This window comes from Botryllus schlosseri, chromosome 6 (assembly GCF_051294905.1).
Source record: "Botryllus schlosseri isolate E-star chromosome 6, Bs_hap1, whole genome shotgun sequence".
In the NCBI taxonomy this organism is placed as follows: Eukaryota; Metazoa; Chordata; class Ascidiacea; order Stolidobranchia; family Styelidae; genus Botryllus; species Botryllus schlosseri.
Genome location: NC_137241.1, coordinates 27,937,357 through 27,957,346, shown reverse-complemented (window position 1 = coordinate 27,957,346; position 19,990 = coordinate 27,937,357). Strand labels below are relative to the sequence as shown.

Sequence of the window (19,990 nt, the reverse complement as noted above, 5' to 3'; positions counted from 1 at the left end):
ATATACGAGACGTGTGTTCTCAAGCAGCCATGTATTCAGTGACGACCAAGCACCGAAGCACCTGCGATGTCGTCACCCCCTAGTGGCGCCATAGAGCTACCACTACATCTCCCTTCTCGGGACAAGCACAAAAGCTTATAAGCAGCACAAACATATACAACGCAAGCACAGAATGAAGACAATAAACAATCCGAATTGAGGCAGTTAGCGGTACAAAGGTATGAAGCAATTGACAGGCAAGAGGTGAATGAAGAACACAACATATTTACACACACTACTCCTATAACTACATCAGTACTCCTCGATGTATCTGCGAGGTGCGGTTCTGTTCCGATCCGACCGTCGGACTATCGCCGCCTCGTGATGGTCATCGCGATCGACACTAGTAGCGCTCGAACTGCTATCTCCTCCCTGATCGGGAAATTTGAAGAATTGGCGGTAATGTCGACGCCTTCTTGCGGGGCATTCTCCGTCTGGTATCTTCGCACCATTCGGCGATTTCTTCTGAAGGTGCCGCGCCCAGTTCTGATAACCAAGGATCTGGGTTGAGTGTCAGTGTCAAGTTTTCCACAACACCCTGCGATTTGCAGTCCGGAATCCAGACGCGATCCCCCCCCCCCCCCCCCTTGAACTCATATCCAGGTACTACCCTGTGTCTTTTGTTGTAATCACAAGTAACTCTGCGTCGGTAATCTGCTTCGGGTTTCTTCACGGCGGTTCGGTCGACAGACTTGGGCAGAAGATCGTCTGGATGACACGGTACTCTTGTTCTTAGTTTGCGGCCCATGCTCAATTCTGCCGGCGAGTAGCCGATCGCCAATGGCGTGTTGCGATATGTGAGTAGCGCCAGATATTCATCGTCACATTTTCGCAGAAGGTTTTTGATGGTCTGAACGGCACGCTCAGCCTCCGAGTTCCCCTGTGGATATCTAGGTGAGGACATGATATGATCAATTTTCCAGCTTTCGCAAAATGACGCAAAGTCACGGGAAGAGAACATAGGTGCTCCATCCGTGACCAAAGTCTCGCAGATGCCGTGCCCGTGGGTCGAATCCCACTGCTGCCACCATGTAGTAACGTGACTGACGGTCTGTCTAATATACGAGACGTGTGTTCTCAAGCAGCCATGTATTCAGTGACGACCAAGCACCGAAGCACCTGCGATGTCCTCACCCCCTAGTGGCGCCATAGAGCTACCACTACAAAACGTTCGATGTTTTTCACACAAAATACACATATGACATAGGCCAGGGGTGGGCAGACCTGGTTCATGCACGAAGCGAATTACAAAAATCTTAGCTTTAAAGAGCCACAACACAAAAATACGAATTTATTACGTAACGATGAAATGTAGGCTATCGGATGAAGTTTATTATTGTGCGGTGATACCAGCGCGTAATATGAGTACACACTGGTGATACACGGTGCGTCTACACCACTGAGCTACATAAACACCTGGGCTGCAAGGTGTTTGAATTCAGGCTGATATGACGTCAAAGTAGTGCGGAGCAGCTCCTTCAAGTGCAGTTATTACTAGCCTTTACAATACAAATGGAAGAACCGTATTCACCATCGCTATAGCTCGGAAATGATTGTGACCTGCACTGCACTGGCGTGATAAATTATTATCAAGTTCATTGTTCAATCGCGAAGTTCTCACATCCTGGGTTGCGAATGGCTTAACGTCACAATGTCACCGCCGCCGTTGCGCAGCGTCTAGAATAGCCCAGAGGAAGAGTGAGCCGAGCTCCAAAGTCGGTAGCAGAGACCCCGCAAAATAGCATTACGAGCATTACACCTTGATTTTGTGTGGACACGCCGACTCTGGTAATAGGTAACACATGACATGTATTGGTGACGTCGTAGTTTCACGAAACGAATTTTACAACATGATATCGGCCTTCCCCCCAAAATCTACAACGTTAAGACACTGATGGTATGTACTTTCAATATCCACACTATTTAGTATAAGTCTTCATAAAACTGTAAAATTTCCCTGCCATCCACAGATGCAGTTGAAAAATTATTGACTTTGATGAGAGCCTGCAGCAGTAGTTCTTGAAACTTTTTAGATCGCGGACAAATTCAAGTTTTGCGGGCGGTTACGCGTATCGGAAGGTCACCACTAGGTTTTTTTTGACATGTCAAAGTAAGTTAGCGGGGGAGATAGCGTAGTGGTGACGATAAGCGCCTACTAATCGGGCGGCCCCGGTTCGATTCCCGTCGGAGGCTCATCTGTGCTCCTCTTCCCCCACCGTCGCCGCAAAAGAGCCCAGAAAAGGACCCGACGAGAAGAGAAAGCACTCGCGAGGGATGGAAAGAACTAGAACGGATCAAAGCTTCAAAAGATCGACATCGAAAAGAACTGTGGCATCGGCCACTCTATATAGGCCGAGGTGGATGTCAGTCTAAAAAGACCGCAACTGCGCGTCGTTCGGCATCCTATCTCTTTCATTACATCGCATTGTAAATTGTGTGCGTCTTGTTCGGATGAAAATATAACTCGACGATTATTGATTAAGTCAAAATTTGGTCAAAATTGTAGCGGGTCAAAAAACTGACGAATTTTTTTTTTTGCAACCTGCACTTCGTTTGTATCGTATGTTTACACTGTCGTTGAACTTATCATTTGACATTTTACAGCTTGTAGCCTACCGTTGTATACGGGCTATTGGCTGCTCATTGTGAATCATAAATGGTCAAATGAAACAAATAGGTTGACTGTTGACATGTTGTTATTATGCTCAACGTACCGCAATATCCTAAGATTCCTAACTGAAGCAAGACTGCGTGGGCATTGGGCAGCAAAGTACGCACAACTTCAGTGTTACAAGCCAACAACTGCTGCAGTTGAACGTTTTTCGTCCATTCTTGGCAAGTTACCAAGTAAGGACACACGCCAGTGGTTCTCAACCGGGGGTCCGCGAAGCATTTTCAGGGGGTCCGCGAAGCCTCAAAATAGTTGATAAGCTAATTTGTAGGGATGGTGTGAACCTCTGAAAGGTTCAGGTACGTGTGAACGCGAACCTTTTTGAAAGGTTCTGTGTGAACGCGAACGTGAACCTCATGACGTCACGTGACGTCATATTACCAATTCCAACCCTGCAGTTCAGTGAAGTGATAGCCTATATTAATGTACACGATACCTATAGCGACGACTCGGGCCACATAATGCCAGAACGCTGAAGTACATATTCGCGTATTAAACGTCGCCAATTGTATTAATTGGGGCAATCAAATGATATAATAATCCCGTAAAATCAATATCTTCCGTCGCTTTGCCAACAATTTCGACGAGGACTTGCAAGGGAATGATGCTTACGCCTCAACGGTCTGGGCCAGACTGGACCATGTATTCCGCGTCAGAGTATGGCTACGTTGATATTGAGCAGAGTGTAAAACGGTTTTCTATACTTGCTACCGATATTACCCCATTATTAAGTTATACACCAGTAGTCAACACCCCAATCGCACGAATTTGGTTTTAATGATACAATGAACATATGACGTCAAGATTGACCCCGTACGCTTACTAGATTTTATACATCAGACATGATATGTCAATTTGATTAATTGGTTGAATAAGCATCATTCACTAACTACATGTATAGTCTATTTCGCTCTTGATGTTGTGTGATTGCGGGTCATGAGCAGCAGCAGAGAGTCACTAAATATTCACAAACGGAAGGCTGGATATTTCGAGCAAACTTTTGTAAGAAAGCAAATAAATTTTTTGAGATTGTCAAGATTCATGCTCGTTTAGTGTTGATTTTTTATGATGCCAGCGCCACGAATACAGTGGACCGCAGTTGAAATGTAATAAATTTCAACCAAACATGTTATAATGAAGTGAAAATTGTAATATATGAAAAAGGTTCACAGTGCAGAACCTACCAAGATTCGTTTGTGAACGTGAACCTCTAGATTTCTGAGGTTCACACACAGAACGCGAACGTGATCCTCACGTTCACACCATCCCTACTAATTTGTATTGTTTTTAAATTTGGAAAATCACGAGTCAGTTACACTTCATCACTAGTAAGACTCCAGAGCTCATATCAACGGAATGGCAGTCTGAGATGAAATATCTTACCGTGCAGACTCATTTAAATTGTTAAATTGCTATCAGCCTACTAGACACAACATTTTTCTGTTTAGAGATGTTTTGTTGGGGATTGCGAAAAAAGTTGGATGAGCTAGGTGTTTGTTAAAAAAAATCTATTTTCCTCTGCGATATATAAAACCATTTTTCCAAAATAACTTCAAGATAAGCTGCTAGATCAGTGGTTCTCAAACTGTAGGGGGCACCCCCATTGTGGGGCGTGAAACCATCTGAAGGGGGGTGCGAAGCTGCGGCCAACTGAAAGTTGTTTCTCGCACCACACGGTTTACCTTAAATTCATGGTTGTTGCCCTGTGTATAGTCCGAATTTCGTATTTGAGAACTCTCCCATCAACAGTCATAACCTCCCATGCCATCAAACTATCCTTTGCGATTGCTAGCAATCTGGTTTCACTTTGTGATATGACGATAAGGGGTCGCGAAATTTGTCACTATCATAAAGAGGGGCGTGTCTAAAAAAAATTTTAACCACTGTGCTAGATAGAAATGACTAGGCTTGACTAAAAAAATGTTTGTCAATGTTGGTGCCATATTTGTTGCGATTATATGTGTCGTCGGAGGCGCCACGCGTTATTATTACATTCGCCACCACTTATATTGTGGAAATGGATTTCCGGCACTCGCTAATATCATATCGAAGGCGCGGATTTTCAACGACCACGCATTTCAAGAAATGCTGTTGCGGAATTCGCTTTGAAATAATGAAAGTCATTTTGTTGCTGTTCATCACTGAGCCTACAGTCATGAGGTCAGATGACGATTGCGTGATAATTGAGCTAAATCGGAACTAAACCTTTCGGGGGGTTCGCGGGGGTCGTAACGGTCCGCGCAGGCAAAAAGGTTGAGAACCACTGACATACGCCATTCTACCAGTGGCGAGGTAGCGCAGTGGTCTAATGCGCGGCTGCAACACCAATGGGTTTCGGGAACGAGTCCGACCGAGGTCGACATCAGAATTCCTATGCCCAAGTGTTGGAGGTTTCTCTAGGCTCCTCCCCGCCACCCCGTCCGCGTAAGCGGTGTCTTACGAAAAGCCTAGAAGTGGGCCGTGCTACAAGTCAGCAGATACGGAATCAAATATCAGCAATATCGGCCTGGTGTAAATGACCATAGTGGTCGACACACCATGAATACATCAAATACTTTTCTACCCGAGAATGTATCAAAATATCTTTAGCTGTACTGCAACAAATTTTATTTATTTCTACCATAATGCGTGATGGAATTTCAGATTTCATTAAAATAAAGTTTTTTCATGTAGAAATTTGTCAGTTTTCAAGTCACATAATTCTTTAATGCCGAACTACTTCGTGAAGACATATTTCCAACCAGAAATGAAGATATCATATAAGTATTACAATTTTAACAATGTGTGGGAAGGGAAGGATATTTATCTGCTTCGTAGTTTCTTGATCATGTTGTGAAACATTGCCCCTTATGAAGACTACCCGTCCAGTTTTCAGACTATGGCTAAAACGACTGGGCATCATTTGTATCGTGTTCCTGCTCAGTGCCTATGCCCGACATCTAGCTGATACACGCCCTTATACACTGATTACCACGATCTAGCACAACAATCACCCCTCAACGGCTCCAGCTCCATACGAGGCTAAAAGTCCACAAAGCAGAACCGTACATGATGACGTAGTTTCATTGCACCACAACAATAAAAATGTGCAAGTTAAAATCAGTTTAGCATGAACTCTGTAAGTGCGATAAGATTTCGCTCACCGCTTTAGCAAGGCGCTAAAACGTGTGTGAAAGATTATATAGGTATACGTTCAAAGAATCATCGATACGCCCCTCTCGCATCCGAGTTGAAATTAAAAAATGCCGCCAGCAATATCACTAACCATATAAGCCGACGTCGTCTTTCCGAGTCCGCCATGAATCAGAAAGCAGCCTTATCGTACAGAATTGGGGAGACCGTAATCGCGGTTGTAACAAACGGAGTTTATTGAAGGGCCGGGAAGAGCGTCCGCAAACAGAGTTGGACAACCGAAAATCTTTTCCAAATCAGATTAGAATTATAACTGTCGTTATTTTTCCAAGTTAGATTATAATTATAATTACTGAGCTCACGAACACTTGGAAATTGAATTAATGCCAGTTCGTATCAAACCAGAGTTCATCCTTACAAGCATGAGTGGCAAGTGTACGGCAAATTCGGTTCGTGTCGCACTATACAGTTCTTCTGGACCATTTACATGAAAACCAGAAATTAGGATTAGAATTAGAGCAAAGAAACATTACACAAGTTAGGTTAAAATTAGGTTTCCTGCATTTCGCTATAATTAGGCTAATCAGAGCACCAGAACTGTAAGGTTGTCCAAGCCTGTTCGCCAACGCGTAGGAAAATATAATCACTCCGCAATCAAGATATTGCCCAGAGTCGTGCAGTCTTGAGTAGCCAGAGGTGGTCAAAATAGTCATTGTAGGCAAAAGTCGTAACTTTCCACTGCGTATAAGCAGAAGTAACGATTTCCAAGTAAAAAAATGAAGTACACTATTCCAGGCCTAGTTTTAACTAAAAAAAAACACACGAAAACTGACAAGTAGAAACGGAGTAGCCAAACATAATAACCATGCAAGTTAGTGATTCCCAAACCATTCTAACTTGTGGCACACCACACAAATTATAAAACACTCCCAGCACACTGGAATGAGTGCATGCGTTTCGGCCGTAATCTGCTTCGAAAATGTTTGTCAACGCTAGTTCTTGTCAGTCGTAATAATTCGTGCAAAGATGTAATGCTGCTTTAAAAAATATTCCATGTGTTAATGCGATGATGATCTTTGTACGAATTATTACGACTGACATGAAGTTGCGTTGACGATCACATTCGAAGCAGATTACAGCCGAAATGCATGCACTCATTTGTGGACAGAGCGCTTTAAAAACAGGTTCGTTTCGTAAATCAATGCCTTATCTCAAATGCTTGTGCGACTCTTTCTAAAATTCCAAGAAGATTCGCGGCACAAAATTTGGGAATCACCGACTCGAGTGGTGCAAAGTAGGCAGAACATAAATGAGCACTCCCCTCCCAATAAGCACGAGTTAGCCAACCAGAAAATGTTTAGCTTTTTAAAATTATGTTAGAATAATAGTTAGTTTTAAAAATTAAATTAGAATTACTGAACTCGCAAAAACTTGTAAGCTAAATAAAATCCGAATTAGTAAGAAACAACAAAAATCCAGGTTTAGTTCTTACGAAATCAGGGTTCATTGTCATAACCTCGCACTATAAAATTCTCCCGTAACACTATCAGAAAAAAACAGAAATTAGAGCATTGAAACATTTCAAAAATTAGATAAAGGGCGTAATATCGTCCTAATCAGACAAATAGAATTATATAGCTGCTAAAGTCTGCAAGATACCTAGAACAATTCAACGGAACAGACTACCGCGCCGTCGAAAAAGATCATTCGAGCTGGACGTAGTCGTGGTCGCGACCGCCACACCAAACCTCTGATTCCGAAACGCGGTCTGCAGTTTCTTATCCCCGCTCAGCTCCATCACCTTACAAACCTTATCGACGGCTTCTTGTACATCGTCCGCGATTCCTTCGAAAGTGAGCTGCTTGTATTCCACGCTGTCCGTTTTAGACACTCGATAATACAGTTTTAACCGTTTCTTCTCGTAAAGCCTACTCGTAGACGGCCAAGGGTCTTGATTCGTAAACGATGACATGGAAGATGTTGGAGAACCAGACGAAGATGGCGGCGATGTAGATAGCGAACTAGCCCTCGCCTTAGAGTCGTATACCTCGCAATGCGCTAAAAGTCCAACTCTTATTGTCAGTGTTTTCGGTTGCGGAGACAGCATGTTTGATATTTTAGAATCCCTGCGCTCTACCGGTACTATATCGACTTGATGCATGCCTACGCCGAAGTCAACCGGGTAGGAAGAGCGTATCTTACGGACTTGAAACAATCGGAAGGTCACATACTCTGTGGTCGGAATGAAAATAAACTTATCAGTCGGAGTGGGAGCCGTGGATGGAGATATAGCATTTTGTCGTGGCGGGAATTTGTAAGCTACCGCTCCGTTGTTGTCGCCGCTTACTGGCGTCAATGTGTTGCCGCTTAGCGCTAGTGCGTCTTCGTCTAAGATGCTGGTGAAGTTTTGAGCGCGAGAGCTGTGCTCGCGCACCAGATAGAACTCCATCGCGTGGGTGCTTTCGAGCGTCTGGTCTTCGCTGACGACCTCGCCCACGCGGTCCTGGTACTCCAGAAAATACCTGCAAAGGTAGAGGCGCAGAGTAGGCGACCATCGCGTTGTAGAAGTCAAAGTTATACGAGTATGGACGATGTGAAAAGTTTAAATATGTACCTTTTAAGCGCCCGCAAAGAATACAATGCCACTTCTATGTCACATTAAAGATGATATTTTGGACCATCTCTACTTCGTTACACTTTGTGACAACGGCATGCTATGATCACGCCTACACAGATATGTCATTTCCAGAGGTGTAATGACTCGAGTCATGACTCGACTCGCCATTCCTTGGTGACCCGGCTTAACTCAAGTCAATTTTTGTATTGACTCGACTTGTACTCGAGTCATTATGCATGACTCGAGACTAGGACGGCCAGGACAGACATTTCATTGTATCTTCGAAGAATAGTAAAGTTACCACATTATTGGTATTTCGTCTATAAGTCCTGATACTTTAAAAACAGGGCCAGAAACTGGTAAGACTGAGGAAAATTACTTTATTTTGAATACGAGCCATTCTATATCACTCGAGCAGAGTTGAAAGAAGTGGGTTGAACCGAATTGAACTGAAAATTTTACATAATGACTTGGACTCGAGTCAAAACACTGTGACTCGGGCTCGACCCGCTACTCACTGACTTGGACTCGGTGATGAATTGAAAACGATTCGACTTGACTCAAGTCAAAACTATAACAGTGAGATCGACTTGTGACTTGGTTACAGCCCTGCGTTATACCCCGAGACGACCAATGGAGGTTACAAAGCATCCACAGTCGGAAAGTCAGTACCGAAACTATAATTCTCTTCGTGGAAAGGGATGCATATGCTCTCGAATCAAATCATTGAGCCCTGGTTTACACATGAGTAGCCTTGGTGGTTTTTCCGCTGGATACCAGACATGCTTTTTATTGATACTGTTGAAATTATTCATGGTTTTCACAAAAATAACAGGCGATAGCTCCAGATGCAAGATTGATTTAAAAAATATTCCACGCTTAAAACGAGGGCTTCACTTAACCACCAACTCCCGACATCGTCAAATAGAAGCCAAGAAACCCGATTGCATTTGACATCACTCGACTTACTTGCCAGGAAAATTCCTCCCTTTCCGACGTAATAATGTCCGTCTCAAAATTTCCCCCATCGTTATATTAGTACTATCGACTTTGACCATCGAGAAACCTTCATGATCATTAACCTGCGACACATACAAAACACATTTCAAGGAAAATTCATAAACAGAAAAATCCAAAGAACTTTACTTTCACAAACTGCGTCCGTTTACCGCCGGTTCCGTTGTTCAGACTGTCGTCGATTTGAACCTTTTTCTGCTCCACTAGTGCCAGCGTAGTGAAATCAAACTTGAAAAATGGCTCATTGGCATCTAATCTCGGAAACCCGGTGTCAACAGTTCCGTCGTCGTCGGCGATGCGAAGTTCGAAGGCCTAATGAAAATACCCCATCATATTTCCAGTCCCAAGAAAACATACGGCACCATCAACAGTGTTCAAGCGTACAAATTAAGAGCGATTTTGTCAGTGAAGGTCTCACGTCAGATTCTTATTCAAGATTTACTCACGACTAGATAAACGCATGTCATCAGCGAAGTTGAACAATATTGGCCTTCCTTATATTCAACAAGAATCCAAGTGAATAAAAACATTCCACTGAATACTGGAAAACTGGTAAGAAGACACAGGCTGGCTAAAGCTTCAAAGATTAATGTAGGCCAGACGCAAAGCTTCTGTGAGCGGGAGAAGCATTATGATGACAAATATCAACACAAAATTTTAAGCTCAGTTTTCCAATGCTGGAAATCAATCCTACATATGCAGCTTAGATATCGAAATTACAGATCGCAAATATCAACTTAAACTGAATATAACGACAATCGAATTGATCACATTAACTGACTTGGACTTGACGGATAGAGTCAAAAGTAAAGCACTATAAAAATAGTGATAGCAATGCGGATAAGTAACTTTGCAGGCTGGTCACGAAATACAAAAATCGAGAATTATATATGCATTATATTTCCTTTTAATATAAACCCAGATTTCTCTTTTACACTAGATGCGCTGTATGTTCGCATCTTCCTGTATTATGACTCTGGTTGTCGCACTGCTGATTAAGCCTAAACACTAATAATACGGATTTACACATTCGCTGCTGGCGGGATCATTAGGGTTTCAGTGTAATTACAATTAGAATTTTGTGTGGACACAGCTCCTCAAGGCTGAATGTTTGACACATCTGGACCAGCGCACAACATTAAACATCAAATTTCCCGATGTGACGGTCGAGACAGCAGAAATTCAATACAGCCATAATAAAATGCAGCAACGGTGCACAGTGGCAAATAGTTTATAGACACCAATTGTTTATCACCAAGAAGAAAGAAAACGATAAGGAATTTAAGCTATAATACAAGAAAAATATCATTTCATTCAAAATAGATTACTGCTACACAATCTCGCTCAAATATCATCTTAATTGAAGTTCAACCATTCGCTGTTGACAAAAACAAACAATCGACAAAAAGCCTACACTAACAAAGCAAGACCATAATATAAAATGACTAATACAAGTTGGCCGTGGTAAGGTAAACCGAAAGAAGCTGTGAACTATAAACAAACACCGGTGCTTCCTGGTGATAGACACGTGGGATAAAATCCCATGCGATACAAATATAATATAAATCAAACGTACATGAACAGTGGTGCTAGTAAGAGTGGGTTCGCAGTTTTCGAGAGAATACTTCCAGCACGCCAACCCGATAACGTCGTTAACCTGCAAAAAAAAGTGGATTGACATTAACACAAACACATCCGAAGAGCCTCTTCGAATAATATATTCATATTGAAATGAACCCGAATATTTTTGGATGACACCCGTCAGGGTAATCGTCAGCAACTAGTAGAGAATTGGAAAGAACATTGTATATCAACAATCGTTAGGACTGGGCACAATGATTTGAGCACTCGAATGCGAATCGAGTTAAGTAGTGAGAATCGACCTTTTAATGTACTGAATTTAACCAGCTGGCTTTTCCGAAAAATTTTGCTTCACTTTTTGAAACTGTAAAACACGACATCAATGAGATGTGAAACCAACAAGCAGCATATCGTTGGATTCAGTACGTCAACGCCTAATCAACTAGGCCACGAAGCGAGACGACAGCAGGCAAACTGAGCGTGTATATAATCAGGAATACGAGAAAACCTGGTTTTAAAAATGTACATATGTTCCTAAGAAGACCACAACGTATACCTAGTGCGTATGTGCATGTGCTGTTCACTGCGACAGAGATAACATCTTTTAAACAAGCCATGAGTGACCGCTTTTGCTCAACTATTTCGATCGATACTATCAATACATGGTAGAGCGTTTCACCATAAAAACGCAGTCTGAGAGGGTGTTTATGCGTCTTTATGGTGAAACGCTTTACCATGTATTGACAGAACCAATCGAAATAGTTGAGCAAAATCGGTCACTCATTCCTCGTTTGAAAGAAGTTATCTCTGTTGCAGTGAATAGCACGTATTAATCGCACTAGGCATACGTTGTGGACTCTAGAAGGAAGTAACCAAAACTTGAATTTTTTTCAAGGTTCCCAACCTTTTTGGATGTCAAAACCGCATTTCAAACTTCAGAGTATGCATGGATCCGCATGAGAACACTCGAGTAGGCACAATTCACATAGATTTCTATAGATTCTGTATCGGATATTTTAGCATTGATAGACGAATATTGACGAGTGCAGTACATTGAAATATACTGAAAATGCATATCATTACTACAGCATACTATATATGTCGTTATGCGATAGCTCTTCATACATTCCAGCACTTAATGCACAAGTTAGAGGGGGATTATACGCTGAGTAATATTGCAATTTATATTTGACTATGAGCTGTTACTCTGATGTAAGTAAAACTGTGTCGAAATTTACTCTTCACAGAGACGATCTACGAAGGTCTATCACCACTGATCAGCACCAACTCGAGAATTATCATTGCCTGACGGGTATTTATCCATGCGTTTGACGCTGGTCTGCAAGAATTCTCTTTCCCCGTTTTCAAAAGCGGCCTTGGGCATCTTCAGACTTAACTAATATCCCCTATTTCAGCTTTCATACACAGAAATTGAATATAACTATTTATAGAAGCAAACAACAGCCGTCTATCATATTTTGTAGCATATATTCAGAGGTCAATCAGAGCTGCAAGAAGGCTAGCTTGGAGCTGCATGTGGCTTGGGAAGCACTGATATACCCGCTCAGTTGCCCTGCTCTCATCTGGCTTCGTGGCGTAGTTGGTTAGGCGTTGAAATTTCGAATCCAACGATATACTACTTGTTGGTTTCGCATCCCATTAAGGTTGTGTTTTGCAGTTTTGAAAAGTTAAGCAAAGTTTTACGGAAAAACCAGCCGGTTAATGTGATGCGTAACCGGTATTGATTTCTTTATAATTGTGCAAAAGGTATATATTTGAACTTTTCAAAATGTATATATTTGAACTTTTCAAAATGTATATGTTTGAGCTTTTCGCAATATCCATACCGGTATGATATCATCATGAGTGATGCTCGAATGCTAGACTCGAAGTCTTGTGCTCTGTTCGGAATTGACGCACTCAGGAATTCGATTCCACCCCGCCCTAACAATCGTATTGCAAAATATGCCGTCACAATCATAAAAATTCTACTAAATGAGCGGAACAGATAGCTTATGCTTAACATACTATTTTTACATCATCAACAACTCAAAATCCGCACCTTTGCTTTCCGGGCAAGAACGTGTATAAAAAGCGGAAATTTCGGTTTCCCTGTACCATGCAACGGCCAGACGTAAATGTTCACTTTCCGAATCGAAGGCGCGCTCTGCCCCTCGGCGTCGAACCTTGAATACTCCCGAAACGGATTGTTGTACTGCTCGGCCGACTCTGTCAGCAATTTCGACAGCACAGAGAGACCGCGGGTACGCCTCGGTATCCGCGTATCGACCGTATCGCTATTACTGAAATTTGCATCGTGGTTCGTTTCGGCTATTACGACCGAACCTTCGTTTTCAGTGTCGTTAAAGTCAGTATGGTTGTTCGGAAGTCTACTAGTGCAGTGTGGAGGCGTTTCAGGTGAGGTAGAAGGTGGCAAGATAGGAGATTTAGTTGCATCGCCGTTGGCTTCGTCTTCGAGTAATGTAGGTGTCTCGATTGTGAGCGTCTTCTTCTCTTTCAACACTTTCTTTCGGAACATATCGTTGATATCTTCCTGTTTGGAAAAAAAGTTATAAAAACGTTCAGGCTCAGCCAGAGTTATAATGACTCGAATAGAGTCTCGATTTTTTGGTGACTCTGCTCATTTTCTTAAAAGACGGAAAATGACTCGACTCGGATGGCCAAGGCAGGAACTTTATTGTAAGAATAGTAAAGTTATCACATCATCCGTACCTCATCTATCAGTGCAGGCACTTGAAAAATAGGCTCGGAAACTGTAAAGAGCGAGGAAACTAGTAAATCATGAATGCGAGGCATTCGATATCCCCATTCTCGCCTTCGTGATACGTGGACTATATAATACAATTCTTGTGGCAATTTCACTCATAAAAGCAGATGAAATTGCTGCTTCTACTTTAATAAGCCCAGATTGTAAAAGGTGGCTAGTCTTGCCTGAAAACTGTTGAAGAAGTGGAAGTAGTCACTACATAAGTGATGCAAGTAGCTCTAACATACTTGCGTACTTCAAAAAAACTAGAAGTAGTTTGGTACTGACCCTTTCTGGTGACCACTGACCACTCCGGTGAGCAAATCTCGCAAGATTAAAAATCACAACACTATTTGAAGTAATTTTCGCGAAAAAAAAATCCACAGTTCAGCTCAGCCCCCAATCTTGCGACTACCTAACAGAATCTATCCCAAATTAGCAACATGCTTATCACCAACACAATAAAACAGCTACAGATAGTTCCTCCTGTCTAGCGCTGGCTCCACAGCTACTTAGGCTTCTTATATAATTATGTTATGATCGTTTCGACAGTACCCTACAATTCAACAACACACGCGAGAGTGTCCCGACAATATTTTCAAACAGTCATGCAATACACATTCCACACACAGTTGCGCATGTCGCACAAGAGCAGTCGATACTCGCTAACACAAAATCCCTAAATGAAGCGAAGGACAACAACTTATTCGCGCGTCGGATTGAATTCAAACTACAACGAACCAACCTCCGACATTTGATAGTTCTTCTTTCTCCAAGGAACAGAATTCACTTTCACTCTGTTCTGCTTTTCCCTTTTGATGCGTTCTAACTTCTGGGCAGTATTAGATCTCCGGCGTCCACCAAAGTCCCACCCTATAATCACAATCAATCTTTAACTAAATGCACCAATGACCAGGGTTGTAAAGACTTGAGTCATTTTTTGTGACTCGACTTAACTCGAGTCATTTTTATAAATATAGAAAATGACTCGACTGTCGACTTGTACTCGAGTCATTGCGCATGACCTGACCAAGTCATGACTCGAGATTCGGGCGGCCACGACAGCCAATTTCATTTTAACTTTGAAGAGTAGTTAAGTTACCACATTATTGGCATTTCGTCTATCGGTATTAAGACTTGAACAATAGGGCCATAAACTGTTTAGAACGAGGAAAATGAGTATAATATGAATGCGCCGAGTCAGCTATCACCAGGCCTGTTTATTTTTGGATATTGGGTTTTATTTTTGGAGATTCTCCAAAAATAAGATTTGAAAACATCCAAAAATAAGATTTTTTTGGATGATGTTTTTCAGTGAAATATACAAGTCAGAGCGATGTAAACGACCAGAAAACTCATAAAACACACAAAACAGCACCTCATGTGAGGGAAGGGGTCACCGAAACGCTAAAACTACTTCCACTCAATCCACTTCACGTTTCTGCTGACCTTGCCTGCCTGCCTGCCCGCCCCTCTGCCTTTGTACTCCTATAAGTTTCACAGTGCGACACGTAGAGAAGACGGGAAGGCAGCTTGAGTGAGGCAAAGGGAACGGCGAAATCATATACAGCCACCTCTGTCGCAATCACTTCGTCCACACGATGACAGGACTCATCTGCTGATGCTTCAGACGGCAGCACAACTTGATCCAGAGTAGATGGAAAGCGTGTGACCCAAGTTTGTTGACGCTCGTTTATTGTCAATGAAGAGGGTGGCCTCTTGGTTGACTGGAAACCGTACCAAACTCCTTGATGTTATGGACGAAAACAGTCCGACGTGTGCAACTTCGCTGCTGTGGTGGATCCATCTGATCGTTCTCGATCGCATGGTCGCGCTCGCACATAGCTGAGCACCACCGTCACGAAGCTTCATGGTCTTGATGTTCTGATCATGGAGCAGCAGGAGCTCATGCGCCTGGTCAAACGCCTGTGTCCAGGTGAGGACTGGGACGAGGACCGCCACAAGGAAGGTTTTCTGGTCAGAGGGTGTTGGGATGTCAAGTTCAATGAGGCACGCAACTTCGTGGAGGATCAGAGGTTTCAAGCGCATTACTGACGAGCGCTTTTCAGGAGCAAAGGCTTGGAAGATTTGAAGAGTTGGACATTCCTCGATTTTTGGACCCCTTACCTCGATGTTTCCCACAATTGCGACGTTCGAGGCCGATATCTCGAAAATCAAGGGGGGTGGCCAGGCCAAAGACTAAATTTGTGAAGAATGTATTGGAAAGTTAGATCAAGATCACTGATGATATCTATGTGTTGGAGGACTTGAAAACATGATAATAACATACTTTTGGTGGATTTTTTCAGTAGTAATAGGGCTCAAAACACCTTCAATTCTTATTTTTGGAGATCCTGCAAAAATAAAATTTGAAAACATCCAAAAATAAGCTATTTTTGTTATTTTTGGAGAAATCCAAAAATAATCAGGCCTGGCTATCACCCATGCAGATATGTAAAAAAGCGACTTGAACATGACTTGAGCTCTAAACTGAACACTGAACACTCCAAATTGAGTCTCAACCCTATGACCCGACCCGTAGAACTCGGTGGTGAATTTAAAATGACTCGATTTGAATTAAAACTATAAAAGTAAGATTGACTTGTGACTCGGAACCGTGCGACTTGGACCTGCCAGGACCAAGTACTACTGCTGAAATTGAATTCCCGAAATGGAATATACACGGGATGCAAGTCGACTTTGCCACTTGCGAACCAGACAAAGCAGGGATTTTTGCGACATAACATCTTGAAGGTTATAGATTCAGAATCAAAAACTTCAAGAACTACTCTATTCCATACATGAGGGGTCCACAAAACAAATAGGTCATCCCCTAATTTTGAGTGATACCTTCCTATGTGGACCGCAGAGTATTTCGATGTTGCGGAGAACCATCGCATCTGCATCATAAACTTGAACGTTTTTAAACCTAGGCTGCTGCATTTTACTTAGGCCAGATACAGTGCAATCGCACCGACAGTCACTGCAGTCAGTGGCTACACAGCAGAACTTGCGTGTTTATATGAAAACGAAAATGGTTTTCAAGTATGTTGTCTTAGTAGCTAACCAACCCACACAGTCAAGCTGCACGCCTATTTCTGCGATTTGAAAGATGAAGTAGGTCTAGCCCACTGGTTGTTAACGAAATATAGGAAAACCGAAATGAGAAATTTAGTAGGCTAATTAGCTATCGAGCCGATTGAGATGACCCCATCTACTAAACAAGAAATCCTCAAATAGGCAAATTTCGTACCTTTAAATTACCATTGTTAACCTGCTTTTATTGTAAAGGTACATGCAGCCTGCATTATCATTGAAATTAAGTCATCAAATACTAAAGAATCTGATTTACTCCAAATCCAACTTTACACAACACCTTTTCTTGAAAAATAATTACGGTATAATATATTCTGCCAAGATGAAAGTTTTCCCTAAACAACTGCGAAGAATTTCATATCACAACGTCTAGCTCTGTTTGCTAATCATTAGTACATAGCATTTGTAGCATTTGTTTATCTCACGAAAATTGCAATTCGTTGACAGACAAAAACAAACCTGACTGTATATCGGGAGACGGTGCTATTGGTAATATGTCACCAGTCCCATTGGCTTCCGAAGACCGGTCTTCGAATGCACTCACATTCACTTTTGGGGTTTCTCTTTTTAAGGAACCAACTGGGGTCGACTGACCAAACGTTTCTGGAAGTCCCTTTTTCTGAAAACAAAAAATGCTAACTAAGCCAAATTCGATAATTTTTTCCAGCGACATTGAGTTCAGTCAGTAACCACAAAGGATATACATTCATTGATTCACACACTGGAACGATACTGCAGGTTCGAAGTTCAAGGTCATGGTTATCAGGATCAGGAACGACAATATGCTTAAATATTAGATGGGTCATTTCATGTTGAACCATACTCAATATTATATGTACCAGTTTTATTTAAAAGCTAGGGTTGCGCTTATTCCAAAATAATAAATTAAAATGAGGTCAAATAAAGTCAATCTCCTCGCTCAGTCCCAATTCCTCATGTTCAAGTTCAAAAACACGTTTCCTTGTTCCATATCTAATATTTTGGATGACTTTATCGATTTCTTGATTGGATTTATAAAATTTGATTGATATTCTTGTCCAGACTGCCTTCTTTTATGTTGAATTGCCGATGCTTCAGTTTTTTTGGTTCAGCGCCTTTTTTCAATTCGTCGGTATAGCTTCTTGAGACTTCATGTGAATTGTTTCGTCTCCATTTAACGGGGGAGAGAGCGTAGTGGTGAGCGTCAGTGCCACCTACGCAGGAGGTCCGAGTTCAAGTCTCGCCATCGGAGATTATTCTGGGCCCCTCGTCCACCTGTTCGCTGTTTTTACGGCGACAAAAAAGCCCAGAAAAATACCCGATAAAGAAAGAAAGCACAAGAAATAGCGTTTAAAAAGGACCGACAAGGACAGATTAGCATCGAAGAAGATTGTGACATCGGGTGCTTAGGCCGAGATGGATGCCTGATTAAGAGCCCGCAGCTGGTCGTTTCGGCACCCCCCTATCTGTTTATTGCATCACATTGTACATTGTGTGTGTGTGTGTTGGGCAGATGAAAATATAATCTGATATTAAATCGATTATTATTGCAATTTGCTGCATTAATTTTTCCAATTTTTGACATTGTTACGCGATTACATTGTCATAGGAAGCGTACAAACCTTATTTTTCATTGCCCTCTCTTTCCGCCTCTCTTCTTTCAATAGTTTAATCCTGTCTCTGTGTTGACCTAGCGTCATCATGTCACCTCCTTGCAGAACCATCTCACACATTCCAGTGTCGTCGCTCGTAATGAACGAATGCCGAATGTGCTGCAAGAGCCACTCGGGATCGTCTAGCATCGCCATTACGCTTTAGTGATGATGTAAATCCCTCCGTATAACGTGTCAGATGGTTTTGGTGATAAATCTGTTTATAGATGATGATTGTGATTGATATAGGACAGCCGTCATGTTTAAAGCATAATAGTCTAACCTTGTAAGCGGCGCATCTATATTTTCCATATCTTCATCCGATGTCCCAGTTGAGTGGAATTCGTACCGTAATACCACCCCTTAGCCTCAAATATTACATGTTTCCCAGCTCAATACAGCACAAACTCGCTCTAGCGCCCATTGTAAAGATTGACAAAAATCTTCACAAACAACTTACTTCTAACTGTCGCCGGTACTCTCGTGTCACATTGGCTAAAATTTGTGTCGAAAACAAGTTGGTTCTTCACGTAAGATGCAAAAAATCTGCCCCGTTGGATAATATTTGGATGGATTTGCATCACTTCTGTAAGTGAAATCGCCGTAAGAAATTCATCATCATCATCATTTTATCATAGCCTTTATAAGAGCTTATAAAGGCTATGATTTTATCAATTAATTTTTATCAATTTAATACACCACCAGATTATGTTATAAGGAAAAATAGGAGGGTGCCGAAACGATTACATAAAAGGAAGAAATTACCGGTTAATGTCGGCTCTATATCATGATAAAGGAATATGTTTTCAAACATTGTATATGCCGCTAAAACATCAAGGACAAAAATATAAAACGTCCTATTCATCAATAATTCTGCGTTCATTGCAAGGATATGTCTTGCAAAGTCCAAGGCTACTGTAGACATGTCTGCTTCTGACTCCTTACCAGTGTTGGGATCAAGTCACTACCTTCGAGTCACGAGTCATTGCACATTTGACTCGAGTCAAGTCAAGTCAATCGATTTTCGACGGTGACTCGAGTCAAGTCAAGTCACTCGATTTTTGGCGGTGATTCGAGTCAAGTCAAGTCACGTCAAGTTGCCTTTTCGAAGTATGAGGCATGGTTACGTCATTGCATTTTGCTAGCTGTCTGAAGTACCGATTGCTTGGTCATTGATCGATTGTGAACAGATGAACGAATATAGAGTTGAATATACACGCAACAAGGCATTGTATCGCCAGAGGTGGTCAGTAACGAAGTACTTCTACTTTTTGGAAGTACTCAAGTAGTTTTCCTCTACTTCTGGTACTTACTCAAGTAGATTTGATTTTCTCTACTTCTACTTCTACTTCGTAATATTTTGTGATCTACTTACTTACTTTTCGCTATTTTCAGTTTGTCAAGTTGAAGTATAGTCTAATTCCCCAATACGATAGATA

At 41.9% G+C, this 19,990-nt stretch overlaps 1 protein-coding gene across 1 annotated transcript; it reads right to left on the bottom strand.

The window, feature by feature from the left end:
• Positions 1-5,757: 5,757 nt before the first annotated feature.
• Positions 5,758-19,009, bottom strand: LOC145441956 (target of rapamycin complex 2 subunit MAPKAP1-like). The gene is made up of 9 exons (XM_080319911.1): positions 18,835-19,009; positions 18,522-18,768; positions 17,380-17,539; positions 14,570-14,697; positions 13,120-13,611; positions 11,053-11,133; positions 9,606-9,788; positions 9,429-9,541; positions 5,758-8,364 (listed from the first exon to the last, which is right to left on the bottom strand). The coding sequence occupies exons 2-9, from the start codon at positions 18,705-18,707 to the stop codon at positions 7,512-7,514; spliced, it is 2,196 nt and encodes a 731-aa protein (XP_080176037.1). The 5' UTR covers positions 18,708-18,768; positions 18,835-19,009; the 3' UTR covers positions 5,758-7,511.
• Positions 19,010-19,990: the final 981 nt, after the last annotated feature.

What these genes read in the sequence shown, in the direction of transcription:
- LOC145441956 (XM_080319911.1), bottom strand. Translation starts at nt 18,707, where the DNA reads ATGGCGATGCTAGACGATCCCGAGTGGCTCTTGCAGCACATTCGGCAT. An exon ending in AGAACTATCAAATGTCGGAG is followed by an intron (nt 13,612 to 14,569) that starts GTTGGTTCGTTG and finishes TTTTCCAAACAG; the next exon opens with GAAGATATCAACGATATGTT. An exon ending in AACGGACGCAGTTTGTGAAA is followed by an intron (nt 9,542 to 9,605) that starts GTAAAGTTCTTT and finishes TATGTGTCGCAG; the next exon opens with GTTAATGATCATGAAGGTTT.